Genomic DNA, 18,674 nt, shown 5'->3' with positions numbered 1-18,674 from the left:
ATTGACTAACGGTACAGACCAGTCTGCGGCATGTCCCCCCAAGTATGACAACACAAAGACCACTCTGATTGGTCAGTGGGGAACAACCCTGGTTTGCACAGGAAATGTAGACGACACTGGTTCATGAAAGTCCCAAACCTTTTGGGCTCTCCTAAGAACCTCTCCGGGGGTGCCAGTGGTATGTTGCCTGGAAGGACTACTTGTACTGGTGGTGCTATGGGTTGAGGTGGTGACCTCGTCTGTCTTGTCCCTATTCACTATCAGTTCACACCTCAAGGCGCTTGTCTCAGAACGGGCTGCATGCACCTCAGCCCACAGTTCCCCCAGTAACTGTGACAACTGATCTATCTCCGAGGTCTCCATCGCTCAGGCGGAGGTGTTTTAGGGTAGGCTTCGTGTTCCGTCAAACTCACCTGAATCTCCGCAGGAGCGATGGAGTTTGCCGACCTCGGCCCTGCCCTCTTCTCAACCGGAATACTGGGAGTTTAACCTGGAAGGAGAATGACGGGTTAGTGAGTGGTGCTACCCAAACCCAGGGAAACCCCTCTCCCCTCTGTGTGCTGCAATATAGTATCTGGGGGCTCACCTCATAGTTTGGGATGGTGGGCTCTCCGTCCTGCCTCTGGGGGGGGGTTCGGTGTGGGACCAGCAGGCTGCTGCGCTGACTTGGTGCTGATTTTGCTGGTTGCTGCGCTGGTTCGGCGATGTAAACTCCACTGTTTATTTTGGATAGTGGCGTTCTGGAGCTCCAAAAGAGTGTCCCAAGGCCAGTTACCGCACTGGAAACTTCGTACTGCGGGAATAGCAGATGTGCACAAAAGGAGTCCTTTTCGGAATAAGGTAAGTGCTATATGTCCTTGGAATCCCAGTTGCTTCACTGGGTTAGCTCGTGTGAAAGAGTCCAGGTTCGTATTGTCTATGAAGGTCTTTGCCAACAAAGTGTCTTTAAGTCCTAACCTGCTTTTCCTTTGTTTTTTCTCTTTGCAGGTTGCCGGAGTCACTCGGGGACGGAAAATCTGTATGAGCTTGCAGAGAAGATGAGCGGGAGTGACTTGTCGGTCCTCAAGTGGAAAAGGAGTCACGAAAACTCTGGAGGGGCGCTGAAAAAAGAAAGGTGAGTAGAAAACCACTTGTCAGCTTAAGTCTCTGTTCTTCTCTTTTCAGGAGAGGTGATCGCAGTGAAGAAGACTGATCTGCCAGTCACAAGGGCTGAAGAAAGCTGTAGAAGTCTCAGGAACCAGGTAAGGGTGTGCTCGAACTTACAGAAAACACACGAAGCATGGGTTACTCATTGGGCGTGGCTTTTATAGAGAGCCACGCCCGAAGACTAGAGTGTTCAACTTAGTTCCAGGTTGGCAAAAAAAGGTTCCATAATAGTGGAAACAGGAAGTCTCATTTTATTCTATGGGAGTAGGGAGTACCAATGGATGAAATGGATATTAACCTTATCCTTGCTCGCCATGCTCTCACCCACAGTGCTCCTATCTGTTTTCCCCTCTTGCCATGAATTGAATATGAAGGTGACTTGGAAGTGCTAGCGACGCTAGTGCCCATGACAGACGAGGGTAAACAATATAAAACTCAGTAGGGGATGCAATCTTCCAGCGTACATGTATAACTTTTTTTTGTTTTGTTTATTTTTGTGACCTGCGTGCGAGCACGTTTTTTTGTATTTTCTCTTTATATGGATTTCTGTTTGCCTCTCCTCACATTTTTACCACATTCTGGTCAATGCATCTTGCACTGTGTAAAAGAAAACGGCATTGCGAATGGCACTAAAATAAATGCCATTTCTATGGAACCATTGCATATTTTGCGACCTCATGATCTCATAGTGGGTGGAGAACATGCCAGCATAAACTCATGCATAATTCTGTTTATAGCATACCTTCCGATCTCTGGCTGGGACAAATTACACCGTCATGGACCCATACTCCTCTTGGCATTATACATGAGAAAAGGACCTTGGCAGTACGAAAAATACACATCACTGTGGTCAGCAACCTCTTCAGATGACGGATTAATCATCCACACGACATGTAACCCAAATGTATACTTCCATAGTGCAGCACGACAAAGTCAACGTTCATGATGGACGCAACATATCTGCAAAGGCGAACCATCCCGCTGAAACTTCACCCTGACATGCCCAGAAGCGTCCACTCCTTCCAACCCAAAACTACCAGCAACGTCACTTTGCACACAACGCCTGTGCAGATGGCGCACAAAGGTATCACCGAAGATAAACACTGTGCGACTCTCCATCTCGACCATCCTCATGGCACAGTAATGGGACGAAATGGTACCGCCTCTTCCTGTCAAGCACGCCCTAAACTCCTATTGGCCTATTTCCCACAATTCCATTTGCCTTTCCACCCTGCTCATAATGGCAGGATGTGCATGTGTACTTTGCCATCTACAATGAGGGCCACGGGCCAGTACAACTCACACAATACTTCTTCCCATTGCACAGTCACTTTTTGCAGTACTCCCCCATTGGTGCTGTCAAATTTTCAAACACGCATCCACCAATCACATACAAAACCTCTGCATTGCACACTGTCATTTCTGTACACCACCCCATATTTACTGTTAAGCACTCTCAGTACACGTTCCATTTGATTGGAAAGCCCCTCCATCAGAAACCTCTGCTAAATAAAGCATGATTGCAGCAGTATCCACAAAGATCCTAAGATGCGCCCAGCAGACCTTTGGCCAAGCACACACCATTGCAGCCCTTTCCACACCCACCACAACACTATACATCCAAGCAATCAACTATATGGGCACTTAACATTATGCACAAACATAACATACATAGCAGCACTTCTACCCAACTCCCCTACACCATAAAACACCCATTCACAAAACCGTGTCTCACTTAGCAGAATCCACAAACATACAACAGCCTGCACCACCCCTACACATTGACATTCACAACGTATTGTGTCACTCGCAACCTATGCACAACAGCTGCACAACATTGGGCCTCCTTCAATAAATCTGCACACAGCAGAGTAACCAACCACATATAAGCTGTACTTCAACCATACCCACTTCCATACTCACATTACGTACACACTACACCATGTGTTCACACTACACAACTTCTCACTGTACCATCTCCTGCCGCACATCAAATACTGTAGCATGTTGCAACTATCACCACAACCTTGGAATGCACAATACATGCTTTGCAACTCACTTGTGGTGCTGTAGCATGTCCACAATGTCCTCCACATCCATTCTCCAAAAATCACCACCCTATGCCTCATGCACTGTCAAACCTGCATTGCTCCACTGGATGCACTACTTGCACACATTCCCTGCACCATAATGTAACCATACATGTCACCAACTACCACTATACACATACGCACCACTGCCACCAGCACTCCTAACCAACCTCCACACAGCAAGGGACATGCACAGCGTTACATGCAACAGTTACCATAATGTATAAACATTACACTGTCCCCAGCACCCCTAGGCCCTTTCATTCACAAACTATTGTCTTACCCACTTCCACTCACAAAGTATTGTGTCACTGCCAACGTAACCACAAAATGTTTACAACATTGCCCATACTGCAAGCATTGTGCACACAGCACACTATCCAAGCACATAAAAGCTGCCCTTCAACCATGTCCTCTACCATAATGATAGTATGCAAACACTACACCCAGTGTCCACACTGCATGGCTTTTCACTGCAGCATCTCCAACCACAACGCACCCCCACGGCGCTATGCAGCAACAAATTGCAACAGTTACTGTTAATGTTAAAGGACATTTGTACCGCACACTATCACCACCGGAGTGGTCCCCTGGCGCTCTGGCAGCTCTGAAAGAGGAAGGGAGAGGGGGTTAGTGGGAAGAAGCTGTAAGAGTGTAAGAGAGCAGTGATGTGCTGTTGACGGCCTCAGCCCGGTGGGTCCATTGGCTGGGCCTGGGGTGTATTCGGCCGGTAGTCGTCGTGAACTGTTGTGCGGGTCTATGTGAGTTTTTTTGTTTTGTTGTTGCAGCTTAGTGAAGTTTGCGCAGTTTGTTGAGCTGAAGGTTTGTGGGTGTGTTTGGATTGGGGTTAGAGAGGTGTATGCAGAGGGGGGATTGTTAGTGCAGTTGGTTAATTGGCATCTTTATCCTTAATTTGAGGTGCTGGGCTTACGTAGTCTCCCCAGGTGGGGTTCGGGAGCACCCTTCTGCCTCTGTTCTGATCTGGATCCGTCCGGCCTTCAAGGTCCCTTTCACATCTGGTCCCCTCCTACCCCAGCCTCCCTTGCAGCGCTACCTGTCTTCCCTTCCCACTCGTAGGGCTAGTGCCCCTGTCAGTGTCCACAGCTCTGATAGTGTGGTGATTTCCAATATCCCAGTAATTCCACTGCACTGTGGTACCTGGTGGCAACTAAGGTGCGTGTGTGGGTATTGGGTGGGAATAAGTGTGGGTTGTTGACTCTGTGTCTGTGTGTCTCTCCTGTGTTCCACTCTGACGGCCGTCCATCGTCCAGGTGCTGTGGGAGTTTCTTCACATAGGAAGTTGTTCACAGTCTGTGTTGGGGGTTGTCCGTGTCCACTCCAGTTTAGTCATCCCTTTTCCTTCCTGTTTCAGTTTTCAGTTTGAGTCTTTGGTGTTGAAGAGCCAGGTTTTTAGTAATTTTCAAAATTTTAGGTGATTTTTGGTGTTTCTTATTTCTTTTGGGATGTTGTTCCAGGTTTTTACGGCTAAGTGGTAGAAAGAGGGGCCTCCAAGCTTCTTCTTGAGGTACGGTTTTGGTTCCAGGCGGATTTCGTTGCTTGACCCGAGGAGTCTTGTTGGTTTGTAGATTGTTATTTTCTTTTGTAGAAATTCTGCTCCTTGTCTGCTGATTGCCCTGTGCGTTAGGCACATTGTTTTGAATGTGATGCAGTGTTTTACTGGGAGCCAGTGTAGTGTTTTTTAGGGCATGAGTGATGTGTTCTCTTCTTGATAGTTTGAGGAGTAGTCTTGCTGCTGCATTTTGAATCTGTTGTAGTTTCTTCAGGAGATATTCTGCTATTCCGAGGTAGAAGCTGTTTGCATAGTCGATTTTTGACATGATAAGGGTGACGATAGCGAATGTATTGTGCGCAAAGGCGAGGAAAGGTAGGATTCTTCTTGCTGTGTGGAGGAGTTAAAAACATTTCTTGACTGTTGCATTTACTTGTGGTTCTAGGGTTAGGGTGTTGTCCATCAAGACTCCCAGATGTTTTACTACCTTAGATGATGACGGTGCGGTTCCCATTTCTGTTGGCCACGGGATGGTTGTTTCGTTCTCTAGGTCTTTGGATATGATCATGATTTCCGTCTTTCCTGTGTTGATTTTCAGGTTGTTGGCAGTCATCCAGTTGAAGACTTCTTTTAGACATTCGATTAGGGTTGAGTGATCAGCTTGGGTGTCTTTGATTTTGTAGATGATTTGGGTATCATCTGCGTAGTTGTAGCATGTAATGTTGTATTTTTGAAAGATTCTGATAACCGGGGTCTGGTTGATGTTGAAGTACAGTGGTGATAGTGAGGATCCTTGTGGCACTCCACAGTCATTAACTCTTGGAGTGGATTTGAAGGGCTTAATCCATATGGTTTCTGCTCTTTCTGCTAGGAATGATTTGGTCCAGAGTAGTGCTGTGTCTGTTATGCCTATGTCTTCTAGTCTTTTGGTTAGGGTGTCATGACTAACTGTGTCGAACGCTGCAGAGAGGTTGAGTAGAATGAGAGCTGAGGTAATGTACAAAAAAAACACTCTCTCCTGCCTCCCTGTGCACTTTCAATCACATACTATGGGCGTACTCACTTCCATTCACAAAGTATTGTGCCACTGTCACCCTACCCACATTCTGTTTGCAACACTGGCCTATAACGACTTAAATGTGCTCCACAACCATTCCTTACATGGCACCACCCTCTAACTCATTCACAATAGAAATTGCATTACTGCTACGGGGGTATTCAAGGCCTAGGCTCTTGAGTGCATGGCCTACGGCCTATGGCCTGTGGCCATGCACCCAATAGCCTAGTCCTACCACAGACCCACCGCACCTTCATTCACCCATGCATACCACCATGATCCCAACTACCACATTCCATCCGCAGCGCACAGCCACCTGTGCTCCCACCCAACCTATGTCATGTGCAATTCATTCCCCTCCTGCAATTAACCTGCCAGCACTCACCACGAAAAGAGGTTGCTGCAAATGGCTTGCGACAGAAGCTATGGGGCCGTTATGACAGCTGCCTCCAATCACTGCCTCCAATCACTGCACAAAGTACTCGCCTACGTATCTCAGATGAACCACTTCTCACTCCCCCACCCCTTCCCTCCCTTATTGCTGCAAACATATACTGTATGGTACATTTTCCATACCCTTCCGCTGCCGCACTGTCCTCTGATACACAATGGCGTCTTTCCCAAAAAATGTTGATGCATATCACCCTTCCCTCCAGCCAACCACCAGCCGCGTCCAAACTTCTCCGACAGCACGCCATACCGCGAGCCAATGATACTTCTGTCCATGGAGCGAACCCAGATATCACTAATTTTTTGGGACGTGCATTTCCATTCTTTGAAACAAAAGTACTGGTCGGATTTCCACCAAACACACAAAAGCACGCTTTCTGACCCAAGCCCCCACTCCTGCCACAAATTTGGTGAAACCCCGTTCAGCCGTTCGGCCTGTAACCATGCGCAAAGGTTTTCCCCATTCAGTCCATGGAAAAAAAAAATGTGGCGCCCCCCTATAACTTTGCCCGAAGAAATTCAGCGCCGGCCATATACTTTTTTTGCAAAGTTTGGTGATGATTCGTCCCGGGGGAGCGAAGTTATAAGCCACTGAAAAAGTGATCTTCCTATGAGTTTAGCAACTTAACCATAACTACATGCCTGCTACTGCAGGCCGTCTAATATGTATTATATATATAATATATATATATATATATATATATGTATATTTTACATGTTTTGGCGCCGGGATACCCCCGTCCCCTCCTTACCCTCTGCTCCAACCCGGTTTGCCTCCGAGGGCCCCCACACCACCACAGCAGCAGGTGCCGGTGAAGGTCTAGGCAACACAGAACCATGAGAATTACATCATTGATCCTTGACATGTGCAGCTTTTCAATTCAAATGGCATTGTTTTGTCCACCAGTGGCAATGCTACTTTGTTTTATAATCTACAGGCTGCACTGAAGACATTATTGTAATAATGTGAGGAGGACTACTAAACAAAAACCCTACAAACACCGATATTTCTTTGCAAGCACCTTAAAAAAAAGCATTGAAGAGGATCCTGTAACAATGTAAGAAAGCAAACAAAACATAGTTCCAGGAGTGCATGCGTCATATCCGGGGCTTTTGCAGATGGCGGGCATGGAAATGGGACTGTGGAGGCTAAGGGATTGCTCAATAAGGTTTCTGGATGTGGTTTTAACGCACAGACTGTGGTACACAGTGTATTTGTAGAGAGAAATGCAGAAGGTACGGTTATGGCTGTGTGTTTCACAAGCCAGAATGTACCTGTTTTTGGGAGTTCTGAATACATTGATTAAAAGTGAATGCAAAACACTGTACAGTGTCTGCTAATTTTGGATTCTATCATGTGGATGTGTACTCGTATGGAGTACCTGCAATGAAGTGGCTGATTTTGGTTCGCCTTTGTCCCACTTTGGTGACACGCGATCATGCAGACATTATTATTCTTCATTGTGGAGGGAAAAGTTTACAACAGTTACCGGTATTTCTGTGCCGTTTGCAATGAAGGAGGCACTTGCTCAGGTCATGCGTATGTTTCCGAACACATGCATAATTTTTTATCGCATTACATTGACTCTGATGTGGCTGTGTTATTTGTTATTTGTCTGGCAAATGGAGAAAGCCAGGTACATTGTGAAGAAGTCTGTTTGTGCCTTTTTACGACATGTGGCCATGTCTTAATTCCGAAATGGAAATATTATGTTTCACAGAAAAAACATTTTTTCCCACAAATGCCATCCTTCTTACTGACCCTGCCATTCTGATTTTTGTACGATGTATCCAAAATGCCTTGCTGCGCTTCTTGGAAGTACAACAAGCATGTTTGTAATAGGTGTTGCGCACTTCAACGCTTCGAAACGCAAAGCAACCCAATTTTTTTTTTTTACAGCCAGCCCTTTCTACCCGATTCAATATTTTCCACAGAGTCACGACTCCTATTCTAACCCATGACACAGAAGGGAAGGGCTGGTATGGAAGGGGCACCACATACAGGGATAGGATAGGGCACATGCAGAGAGAGGAACATGGTGGGTGGCCCTCACTTAAGTAGGCGACAGTCATGTTCATGCTCCCGGACTGACCCTTCCCAAGCACTTTGAAGTTTTCCCCCCTGCAGAGTTGCACATCGCAGTACGTGTACAATACAATGCCCTTTGCAAATAAGGGTCTGCAGCGCAACATATGGTCTGCAAGGATTTTTAGGGGATCCACAGGCCTACAAGATGTCCCTGTTGTTGGCAGGACCAGATGTGGAGAATGTTGTAGAGGAAAGTAACCTACTGCATTGTTGGAAGGGCAGTACCGTGCCCACTGGTGCCTTGTGTTTTGATTTCATGTGTCGTCACATGGAGTACGGACACTTCATGGTATGGCATTAGCCGTATGACCAGCATTCATGGAGATGAGTAAATTCTGCAATACAAGAATGCTTTCAACAAGGAGAAATGCAGCTTTATTACGTGGAGCAAGAACATAATTATTCACGCAGCCCCCTGCTGTCACATCACTTTTTAAACCACCACTAATATTCTTTGCGATCCGAAAAATATGCTGTTCACTAAATTGTTTTTAAATTTACTTGCAGGTGAGTAACTAAGCAGCACCAGCTTTGCCATTTTGCAGACTCACTAGAGACTGTCACACCTGCAGTTAAATCTTTTCTGTAGCTCTACGACCCGCAGGCGAATCCTTGACACTTTCCATCATGGTGCCCAGTGCAGAGATGGTGAGTCTGTTTCATGGGTCATGGAAAGGCAAGCAGCTCATCAATCAAATTAATGGGACATTTAACATGCCCACCGTACAATGGAGGATGGTGTTCCTTGTTTGCACTGGGAGCAAGGCCGGCTGCAGCCATAAATTGGTAGTTTTGCACAGCAAAATACATAGGCGGTACGACTTCTTGAAATGCGGTAGCCTTTCGTATGAATCTGTAGAGTTGCCGACAGGGACAGTGCGACCCAGAGGATGCCCTACGCATGCGCATAGCTGTGGAATGGACAGATGTCTGTTCCCACAACCAATTAAAAGTGCATGAGAAGATGCGGCCATGCAGCTACTACTGGAGTCCTACGAATACCTGCATTGTGATTGCACATACGCCGGCCAGGTGTAGTCTGGCTAGCAAACCTCCACATTGCTTACCTGCAACCATCTCGGACAGTACCTTGCGCCACACACTCACCATGCAATGTTAACACAAAAAGAAAAACCACTCATAAACTCACCAGCACTTAACATGTACATCTTTAATTTCTTTAAGATACACAGACACTATTAGGAAAGGGAAGGGGTAGCACAAATGGATACATACACAGGGCAATTTGGGCTTCCAACAAGTTCGTCATGAGGGCAGCCAAGGATTCCATGAATAAAGGTGGTTGAAGCCTGCTATGGTAAAGTTGCATTCCTAAAAACCTATCAAATTTAGTGAAAAAATGTTGTTAAAGGGACGTTATGGTTAAGTTGCGCTACTAAAAACCTAGCACCTTTACAGAAAAAAACAATGGTAAAGGAACGTTATGGTTAAAGTGCCCTACTAAAAACCTATGAAATTCATTGTAAAAAAACATTGTTAAACGGATGGTATGGTTAAGTTGCCCTAAAAAAAATCTACCAAATTCAATGCAACAACTATTTCAAAGGGACACCATAGTTACTTTGCACTAATAACCTATCTATATTATGCTTACAAGTAAAATCGAAAATCGAAAAACACCAGAAATTCGCCAGTTATGGTAAGCTAAGTAACCATATCTCGCACCACCACTCTGCACTGCTAAGACTATCAACATTACATGAAAGATGACATCACAAATGTCATTGATGACATCACTGATTACATCACATGTGCAGTTGTCGTGAAAAGCCTCCACAAGGGATTGTCATTATAATGTTGACAAAAAATATCATAGGTCATTGGGAGAACTGTCATGAGAAACATAGTTCATTAAGCAATGCATTGCTATAAACACCATTGCATTACAGAGTTCTTTCCAGTACATGAACCTACTCATGTAAAAACGTAGGCATTGTCTGCAGCATACACCTTAGAGGTGAAATATTCTTGCCATGTTGGATAGTAAAATGATGAATGCTTTCTTTTCAGAGTTTTGAGTACTGTGCAACATGTAAAAAGTAGCTAGTAATGCCTCACTTACTACCTGATTGTACTACTGCATACCAAACATGATGAGACCACAACGCATACAAATATGAGCATAACAGGGAAATTAAAGTAAGCAAAAAAGCAGCAGTATTACCAGAAAGTGTTTATAACCTAACAGATTACCTTCGCGCACAGAAATGATTGCTGTGTTTCAGGCTTTCTTCTTCCCATATGTATATGTATCATATGATGTGACTGAACCCTAAGGAAAGAAGTGTAAGAACATATGAGAATGGTAAGGGCTACAAATATAATACTGTGTGAATTTTTAATTCCTGCCTGTCAGTGAAGTAGACCACCTGGCCTAGATATGTCAGTGAACAGAAAAAGAGGGAGGCAGACAGTGATGTCATCAATGACATTTGTGATGTCATCTTTCATGTCATGGGTGTTAGTCTTAGTAGTGCACAGTGGTGGTGCGAGTTATGGTTGCTTATCTTACCATAATTGGTATGTTTCCGGGGGGTTTTGGTTTTACTTGTAACCATAACATGGATAGGTTGTTATTAGTGCAAAGTAACTATAATGTCCCTTTGAAATAGATATTGCATTGAATGTGGTAGTTTTTTCTTAGGGCAACTTAACCATAACATCCCTTTAACAACGTTTTTTGTCAGTGAATATGTATATATATAGATAGATGTGGATCTAAGCATGTAAATGGAGGCCTTAAAGCTATCTTTAGAATTTGTTCTAATTAAGCAGTCAACACAGGACCCGTCAATCAGTATAGGAAAGATAGAAGTAAATTACCTCAGTAATTCAGTAATCCTTGAACAGACTTCAACTCCACGTATAGAATAAATGCATCCCATCATTACGGTAATACACCACTGCAATGATATAATAACAGTAGATGTATCAATCCATTATTTAATGCGATGGTAATGCATTTTCCTAAAGGTAAACAAATATGTGTAGGCACGACCTCTGATAAAGAATTGCCCGTATCCCAACACACGGTGTGGTAATTTACTTCTCTCTTTTCCTTCAGTTATAAAAGGTGTTTTTGAATTCATTGTTCAGATGACATAATAGAGTTGATGGATGGCTTTTCTTTTTCTGCAGTTACTTTGAAGGTGGTTTTCATGCTATTCAAAAGCATATAGTGTATTTGAAGAAATTTGAAATTTCAAGTTGGAAGCAACGAATGTATAGAAGAGAGTTGCAGAAACTTTACTACCAGTGAAAGGTACATAGTTTCATGTTTATTGCCTTACGGTGCATGTGTGGACCGTGAAGGTAGCATTGCCTATCAGATGTTGCTAAGTGATAAGCTCTGCCTTTCTATTTGGGAGTTATAGTCTTATGGCCATTAATATATAGGTGTTCTATTTGTTTTATAGGTACACAAACCCCGATTTTGGGAGTGCTTTTGCCTTGTTCCTTGAACTGTTGCTGTTGAGGGAATCTACGTGTTCAAATAAAAATTCCCCTGATGAATGTTCTGTCATTGAAGACATTGTGAACAGAAACATGTTGGGATTTTATTTGCTGAGACATTTGTTGAAATATATATTTTATATGTTAGGACCTGGTCTTATAGTGTAATGTCTGTGATGTGATGTATTTATGATTTGTTTATTAGATGTCCTTCAATGTATGGTGTTCAAGGGATTCAATTGGGTGATTGTTTTTACAAACTGTATGTATTTTTCTCTATAGTTTTTAGATATGAATATTTATATATTGTTTCGAATAAAATGGAATGAAATTTGTGAGAATGGATTGAGGTTGTACGGAACATTAATTTTTTTCAGTTTGTTCTGTATTATATGTACTTACCTATGATATTGGACCAATAAGACAATGCTGTTTTGAGCATTATCCCTATCTCCTTGATTTATGTTATATACAAGGAATAATCAGCCAGCACATCACAAGTAACCAGCAGGACTTGTTGCGGTTCAATTATGCATGGCTTCAAAGTATGCAGTGCCTGGGAAGCGTAAGAGGCAATTGGGTCACTGATCAAGGGAGCTGTTGTTAAGAACCAAAGAGTGCTCCTGCTATGAACATTCTAAATGTAGCTTCCAGAGATTAAAATGAAGCATTTAGCCTTCCAAACTTAAACCGTATCCCCCAGTCTTGACAATCCAACAAGCAACCTTCAAAACCATTGTAGTAAGCATTACAACTCCATCTTCAGGTTCTAGAAGACCAGCATCATGGATTGTGGGTTGTGTAGTGCTGAAAGATGCATTTGCCTGTTACAGGACATTAATGGGGGTGCAAGTTACGGTTCCGCAGCCTACCATAACTGGCGAATTGCTATGGTTTTCAGATCTTGAGCTGCAACCATAACGTTCTTTCAAATAACGTTTTTTTCCCTGATGGTGTTTCATAATGTTACTGCACTAAAGGTCACTTATTAAAAACCCCTCTTACAAACATAACCTAACCGTAAAGTCTACTTAGCAAAGTTTTGTCACTGACTTTCAATGGTTTTGAAAGATATACCTTCATGATTTCCACACCACTGGACAAAAGTGAATCCTAAGAGAGATTTCCATCTGAGCTATAACTTCATCAATTCCAGACCACCACACGAAAGTGAATCTTAAGAGATTTCCATCTGAATTTTCTGACACCGCTTACACACACAGTTGTCTCTACTATTAGTGATTTTACACAGTCAAAAATCAGCTTTTTTTCAAATAAATACATACCCTATGCCTCTCAGGCACTGAATGGGCCCTCTGAACATTTTCGAACACTCTCGTTGTAAGGACCCACAGCTCTTCAGAAGGGCTGCAGATACCACCAGGTAAGGCACTCCAGTTGGCCCATATGCCATCTTCTTGAAAAGATTAGGTGAACATCTCTCCACTGTTTTATTTAGTAGGTGACAGCAAAACATCCCAATGGGGATTTGAATGAGAGGTGCAACTTTTGGTCCATACATTTAATTTTGCCACACTGGTTGGACATTCACGAGACGTTGGCAAATAATTCAGAGGATGGTGTATACTCTTTTTTGTAGTTTTGAACAGATCCGTCGAACAATGCATTTTTGTGACTGTGATTGACAAGAAACCTTTTGTGCCATGCGTGTAGGATCACCTTGCCGCCCCTAATGTGTGCCGGGATTCTTCTGTTCTCTTTTCGCAGGCACAAGATCTCGGCTCTTCAGCAGACATGATGGCCAGTGGCTCTAGCCTCCACCTAGCTCTCTGTGTGATGCTTCTGAGCATCCCAGCGCTGCACACCTACGTGATCCTGGATGCAAGACAAGCATCATCCTGGAGGCTCGACCAGGTAGGGTGCTTTACTGATTAGAAGTTGAGAAGATATTGCACGGCAGCTTCCCCTATATATCACCTCCCCGACTGTGACTTCCCTGAGCGCGCAATGTTTCCCACCGTTTATACAGAGCTCTTTTCCTCTCCCTCTGGTACATTGCTGAGCTCACAGGATCTCCTCCTGTGGCAGGGCTGCGTTTGCTGTGTCTGTCTCTCTCTCTCTCTCGCTCTCTCTCTCTCTGTTTCTCTTTCTCTCTTTTTCTCACTCTCTTTCTCACTCTGTTTCTCTTTCTCTCTCACTCTCACTTCGCAGATCTATTTGCACCTCACTCAGTTACTGCACTGACCTCTCTGTATCTCTCGCTGTGGCTACACTGAGCCCTGTACGTGTGCGACCCACTCTGTGCTGAGGACTTGACACTTTCGATTGTTAAGGACTGCGTTTGCTGCATCTCTGTGGCTGCACTGAGCCCCTTCTTATCTCCAATGACTCCATTTCTCACCATGCATTTTGTTTCCTCTGACTGCATTGTCCTACTGACATTTCTATTGCTTACGGTGTGCTAAACTCTGAATCTGCTTCTCTGGCTCCACAGATCTTCATTTGGCACCCCTAAAGTCATGCTGAGAAACCAGCATTACTCTCAGTGGCTTTATTGCGCTCCCTGTGTCTGGTTCTCTCTCTCTCTCTCTCTCTCTCTCTCTCTCTCTCTCTCTCTCTCTATAAAGATCTCCCTTTCAATAACATTGGCAGTTGGGTACCGCTCACCCCCCTCCCAACCGGTAAGGTACCTACCATCCCGTTGTAGCCCACTCTGTCTAAATAACTGAGGCCAGACCAACTTCTCCATTTGTGGCATAACAAGGCTGGAGGTTTACTATCAGACATTTCACACTGTCACTGTAAACCAGACAACCTATTCAATACATTATCACTACCCCAGATGATGGGACGCACCTTTTTGTTTACACATTTCTTTGCACCCCCCTTTCACCTTCCTCTGTTCCTTTATTTATTTCCAGCCAGCTCTCTTTTACTTGACCATTGCTTTCCAGCATACTTAGGCCACCATTTCCAGAGCCTCCCAGAGCCTTTTGGTCTGGGCAAAACACATTTGCAGACGCTGCTGATGGGCTGCTGGGAGTGCCGTTATGCTTTTCTTTTTCCACCAGCCCAAGATGGAAGCTGACGACCATGGGGGGTGCTCCTCCTCTTTATACCGTACAGGCCCCCCACCATGTTAGGCTACCAGGAAGGAGGTTAGTTTAGGCACTGCTCGATCGCCTGAGTTCCCGCCACAGCAAAAAAGAGTTTCCGACCCTTTGCCGCCCACTTCCTGCCGAAACTGGCCTCCTCTCACACCCTCGCCATCTAAGGACATCCTCCAAGTTCAGCAAAAAAAGGTACCAGCCCATACCTGAAAGGTGCACCCCATCCTCCTGGTAATAAGCGGGCACTCCTAGATTTATGAGCCTGTGCCTGATTGTTAGGAAGCCAGCCCACTTGCAAAATTTTGACATTACCACATTCAGCTTTTTCTGGACTTTTCAACTGCTGCAATTGACTTGGCCTCACTCCATATAAACATTGGAATAATTTCTGACCACATCAGTTTGCACACCCACAAGGTCTTACTTAACGCCCTCCTAGTGCATCACATTTTGTGACCAGGACCCCTGTCTCCAATTGGGCCAGGTCATTCCCTCCTAAGTGGATAATCAATATGTTGGGAGGGTCCCTCCCCTCCAACAATGCTGGCAATGTTTCCTCCAGCTCCTCCCATCCCATTCCTTTCTTACCAAACCATAGGATGTCCGTATTGCTCAAGGCCCTGTCTCTTCCATGCCTCCTGGTGTCCGACCACTCTGCTGCTCTCGTTATGAACAAGTGGCCAATCACCCATACTACCTAGCATGGGGTAAGAGAAATATATACAGGCCATCAGTGGCTAGCTCTACATTCTGTCGGTTCTGATGTACGTTTTGTAAGCCCCTGATTTCCAAAGCCCAATCTCTTTAATCCCCTGGATGCTGGCCCCTGCCCCCGCTGTCATGGAGGCTGCTCCTATTCTGAAAGAGTGGATGCCGTACTGCCTCGGGTCCCTGTCCACTCTGCTATGAACTGAAAAACTGTCAGCAGCAGACTGTCCTTGTGTACAAATAAATTTGTTGTGACCCGGGAAAATTCGCAACAGACATAACGGGCAGCAGCTGACCTCACTTAAGCAGTGTAGCCGACGCATTGACCTTTTCCCATCCTGGTCTGTCTTTGATCTCCTCAGCAACATGGCCACTTCTTGCTCCTGCAGCACCACATCAGCCTCCCTGAGGCCGTCCTGGCCATCCCCTGCTTTGTTCGTCACTGCCAGTTTGCTAACCCTAAAAGAATGCCCAGCTGAAAGCCGCCCTGAAGAGGCTGGTCTCATAAGCTCTTAAGCATTTGACCATGGCAACCCTCATAATGCATGCCTAATCCAGGAAGGTGATGGGCCGCCTCTTATCCGGCTCCCTTCCTCCCATCCTTCCCCAGCCCTTCATGGCTGCCTTTATGACCTTGGTCTTAGTGGCATTGGCCTCCCTGTGGTCCTGGTGAAGAAAGCCACTGCCGCTAGGATGGTGGCTGCCCATGCCCTGCTTTTGTTGGCAAAGCGGACTCTTGTTACGAACTTCAGCACATCCTGCTCTCCAATCCAGAAAGCTCCTCCAAAACCCCTTGTACTGTTGCAATGTATCTGGGGCCACCGAATTGTCCACAAGTGTCCTTAGAACCTCCTCGCTATCCCCCAGAGCCTCTCTGGTGATATCTCCTCTTCTGCTCCTGGCGCAAGCTGCCTGAATCTCTGCCACTGTAAACAAGACAAAGCATCAGCTATGCTGTTATGCACACCCAGGATATGCATCACCCTCACATCTGTGTTCAGTCTCAGCCATGCCAGTGTTAAAAACCTTACCAGGGCAAGAACTAACGAGCATCTAGCAGTGCCATTATTCACTACCTGCACCACTGCCTGTTTGTCACACCACAATGCGATATTATTGACGACCAACCTCTCCTGCCATATGGTGAAGCTGACTGCGATGGGGAACAGCTTGAGGAACGTTATGTTCCCTGTTAGTCCTTCCTCAATCCATGCCCCTGGCCATGGTCTCACGCACCAGCTCCCTGCCAAAAATGCTCCAAACCCAACGCCACCTTAGGCATCGGTGAACAACTGAATTTCTTGGCTGTACCGCCATGGCTCCCTCCATACTGACACCCTGTTGTAAGATTCCAGTAAACGCTCCCACACTTGGTGGTCTCTCTTCACCCCACCCCAAGCCGCACACAGTGGATAGCCTGCACCAGCCTTATTGTCTTAATGGCCAGTCTTCTTGCAAAAACCCTGCCCGCTGTGATCACCCTGCCAGCAAAGTTGAGCTGGCCCATCAGCTCCTGCAACTTCATGCAAATTCTCGGACAGCCTCCTTGAACTGTTTTACTTTTGCTGCTGGTAATCTGCAGAGTCCCTCAATGGTGTTGATCTCAATACCCAGGAAAGTGAGGTTCGTGGTTGGCCTAACAGTTTTCTCCCAGGCAAGCGGGACACCCAATTCCTCGGTCAGTTGCTCGAAAGCCCTTAGCACATGGGTGCACAACATACGGCCCGCGGGCCAGTTGCGGCCCGCCATGTCGTTTTGTCCGGCCCGCGAGGCACAAAGACTTTCCTAATGGAGGGCGGCCCGCAAGCAGCATCGGCCGCCCTCCATTAGGAAAGTCTTTGTTGTCTTTCGGGCCAGACAAAACACTGGCCCTCATTGGTTCAGTGCACACGAACCACGCAGCTCCTACGAACCACGTAGTGCGTGTGTGGTGCACCAATGGAGTGCCAGCACTACGGCTGGCATGGCCAGTAAGGCTTGATGCCGGAAGGCATTTCAGCCTTGCTTGCCACGCCAGCCGTAGTGCCAGAAGCCTCGCCAGCGTTCCAGCACGTCTGGGTAAGTACATTTGGGGGGGGGGGCTGTATGTTTGTGTGTGTGTCTGTCTCGGGTCCGTCCTGACTGTGTTTTTTGTTTTTGTATGTATGTTGAGATGCGGGGGTGGGGGGTGTGTCGGGTCTGCTTGAATGTGTTTGTGTGCAAGTGCATTGTGTGTTGAGATGCGGAGGGTTGTGGGGGTCGGGTCTGCCTGAATGTGTTTGTGTGCAAGTTCAGTGTATGTTGAGATGCGGGGGTGGGGTGTGTGTCGGGTCTGCCTGAATGTGTTTGTGTGCAAGTGGATTGTATGTTGAGATGCGGAGGGGGACGGGGGGGGTCAGGTCTGCCTGAATGTGTTTGTGTGCAAGTTCAGTGTATGTTGAGATGCGGGGGTGGGGTGTGTGTCGGGTCTGCTTGAATGTGTTTGTGTGCAAGTGCAGTGTGTGTTGAGATGCGGAGGGGGTGTGGGGGTCGGGTCTGCCTGAATGTGTTGGTGTGCAAGTGCAGTGTGTGTTGAGATGTGGGGGTGGGGTGTGTGTCGGGTCTGCCTGAATGTGTTTGTGTGCAAGTGAAGTGTATGTTGAGATGTGGGGGTGGGGGGTCCGGGTCTGTATGGGTGCATGCTTGTGAGTTTGTTTGGTGTGTTGGGGGGTGGGGGGTTCAGGTCTGTATGGATGCATGGTGTATGCATGTGAGTTTGTATGGTGAGTTGGGGTGGGGTCTGTATGGGTGCATGGTGTATGCTTGTGAGTTTGTGTGCTGAGTTGGGGGTGAGGGGGGTTCGGGTCTGTATGGGTGCATGGTGTATGCTTGTGGGTTTGTGTGCTGAGTTGGGGTGGGGGTTCGGGTCTGTATGGGTGCATGGTGTATGCTTGTGGGTTTGTGTGCTGAGTTGGGGGTGGGGGGTTTGGGTCTGTATGGGTGCATGGTGTATGCTTGTGGGTTTGTGTGCTGAGTTGGGGGGGGTTCGGGTCTGTATGGGTGCATGGTGTATACTTGTGAGTTTGTATGGTGAGTTGGGGGTGGGGTCTTTATGGGTGCA

General features: G+C 46.1%; 1 protein-coding gene across 1 annotated transcript in view; it reads left to right on the top strand.

Annotated features, from left to right (window-relative positions):
* Nucleotides 1–501: 501 nt before the first annotated feature.
* The window catches only part of LOC138447979 (ganglioside GM2 activator-like), a 76,152-nt gene continuing 57,979 nt past the window's right edge, over nt 502–18,674 (top strand). Inside the window, exons 1-3 of the mRNA XM_069604506.1 lie at nt 502–508; nt 988–1,114; nt 1,165–1,169. Coding sequence (XP_069460607.1) covers nt 502–508; nt 988–1,114; nt 1,165–1,169 — 139 coding nt within the window. The remainder of the gene's footprint in view (nt 509–987; nt 1,115–1,164; nt 1,170–18,674) is intronic.

This window comes from Ambystoma mexicanum, chromosome 3q, assembly GCF_040938575.1.
Source record: "Ambystoma mexicanum isolate Mex_15411 chromosome 3q, UKY_AmexF1_1, whole genome shotgun sequence".
NCBI classification, from domain to species: domain Eukaryota; kingdom Metazoa; phylum Chordata; class Amphibia; order Caudata; family Ambystomatidae; genus Ambystoma; species Ambystoma mexicanum.
This window is presented reverse-complemented; position numbering and strand designations above follow the sequence as displayed.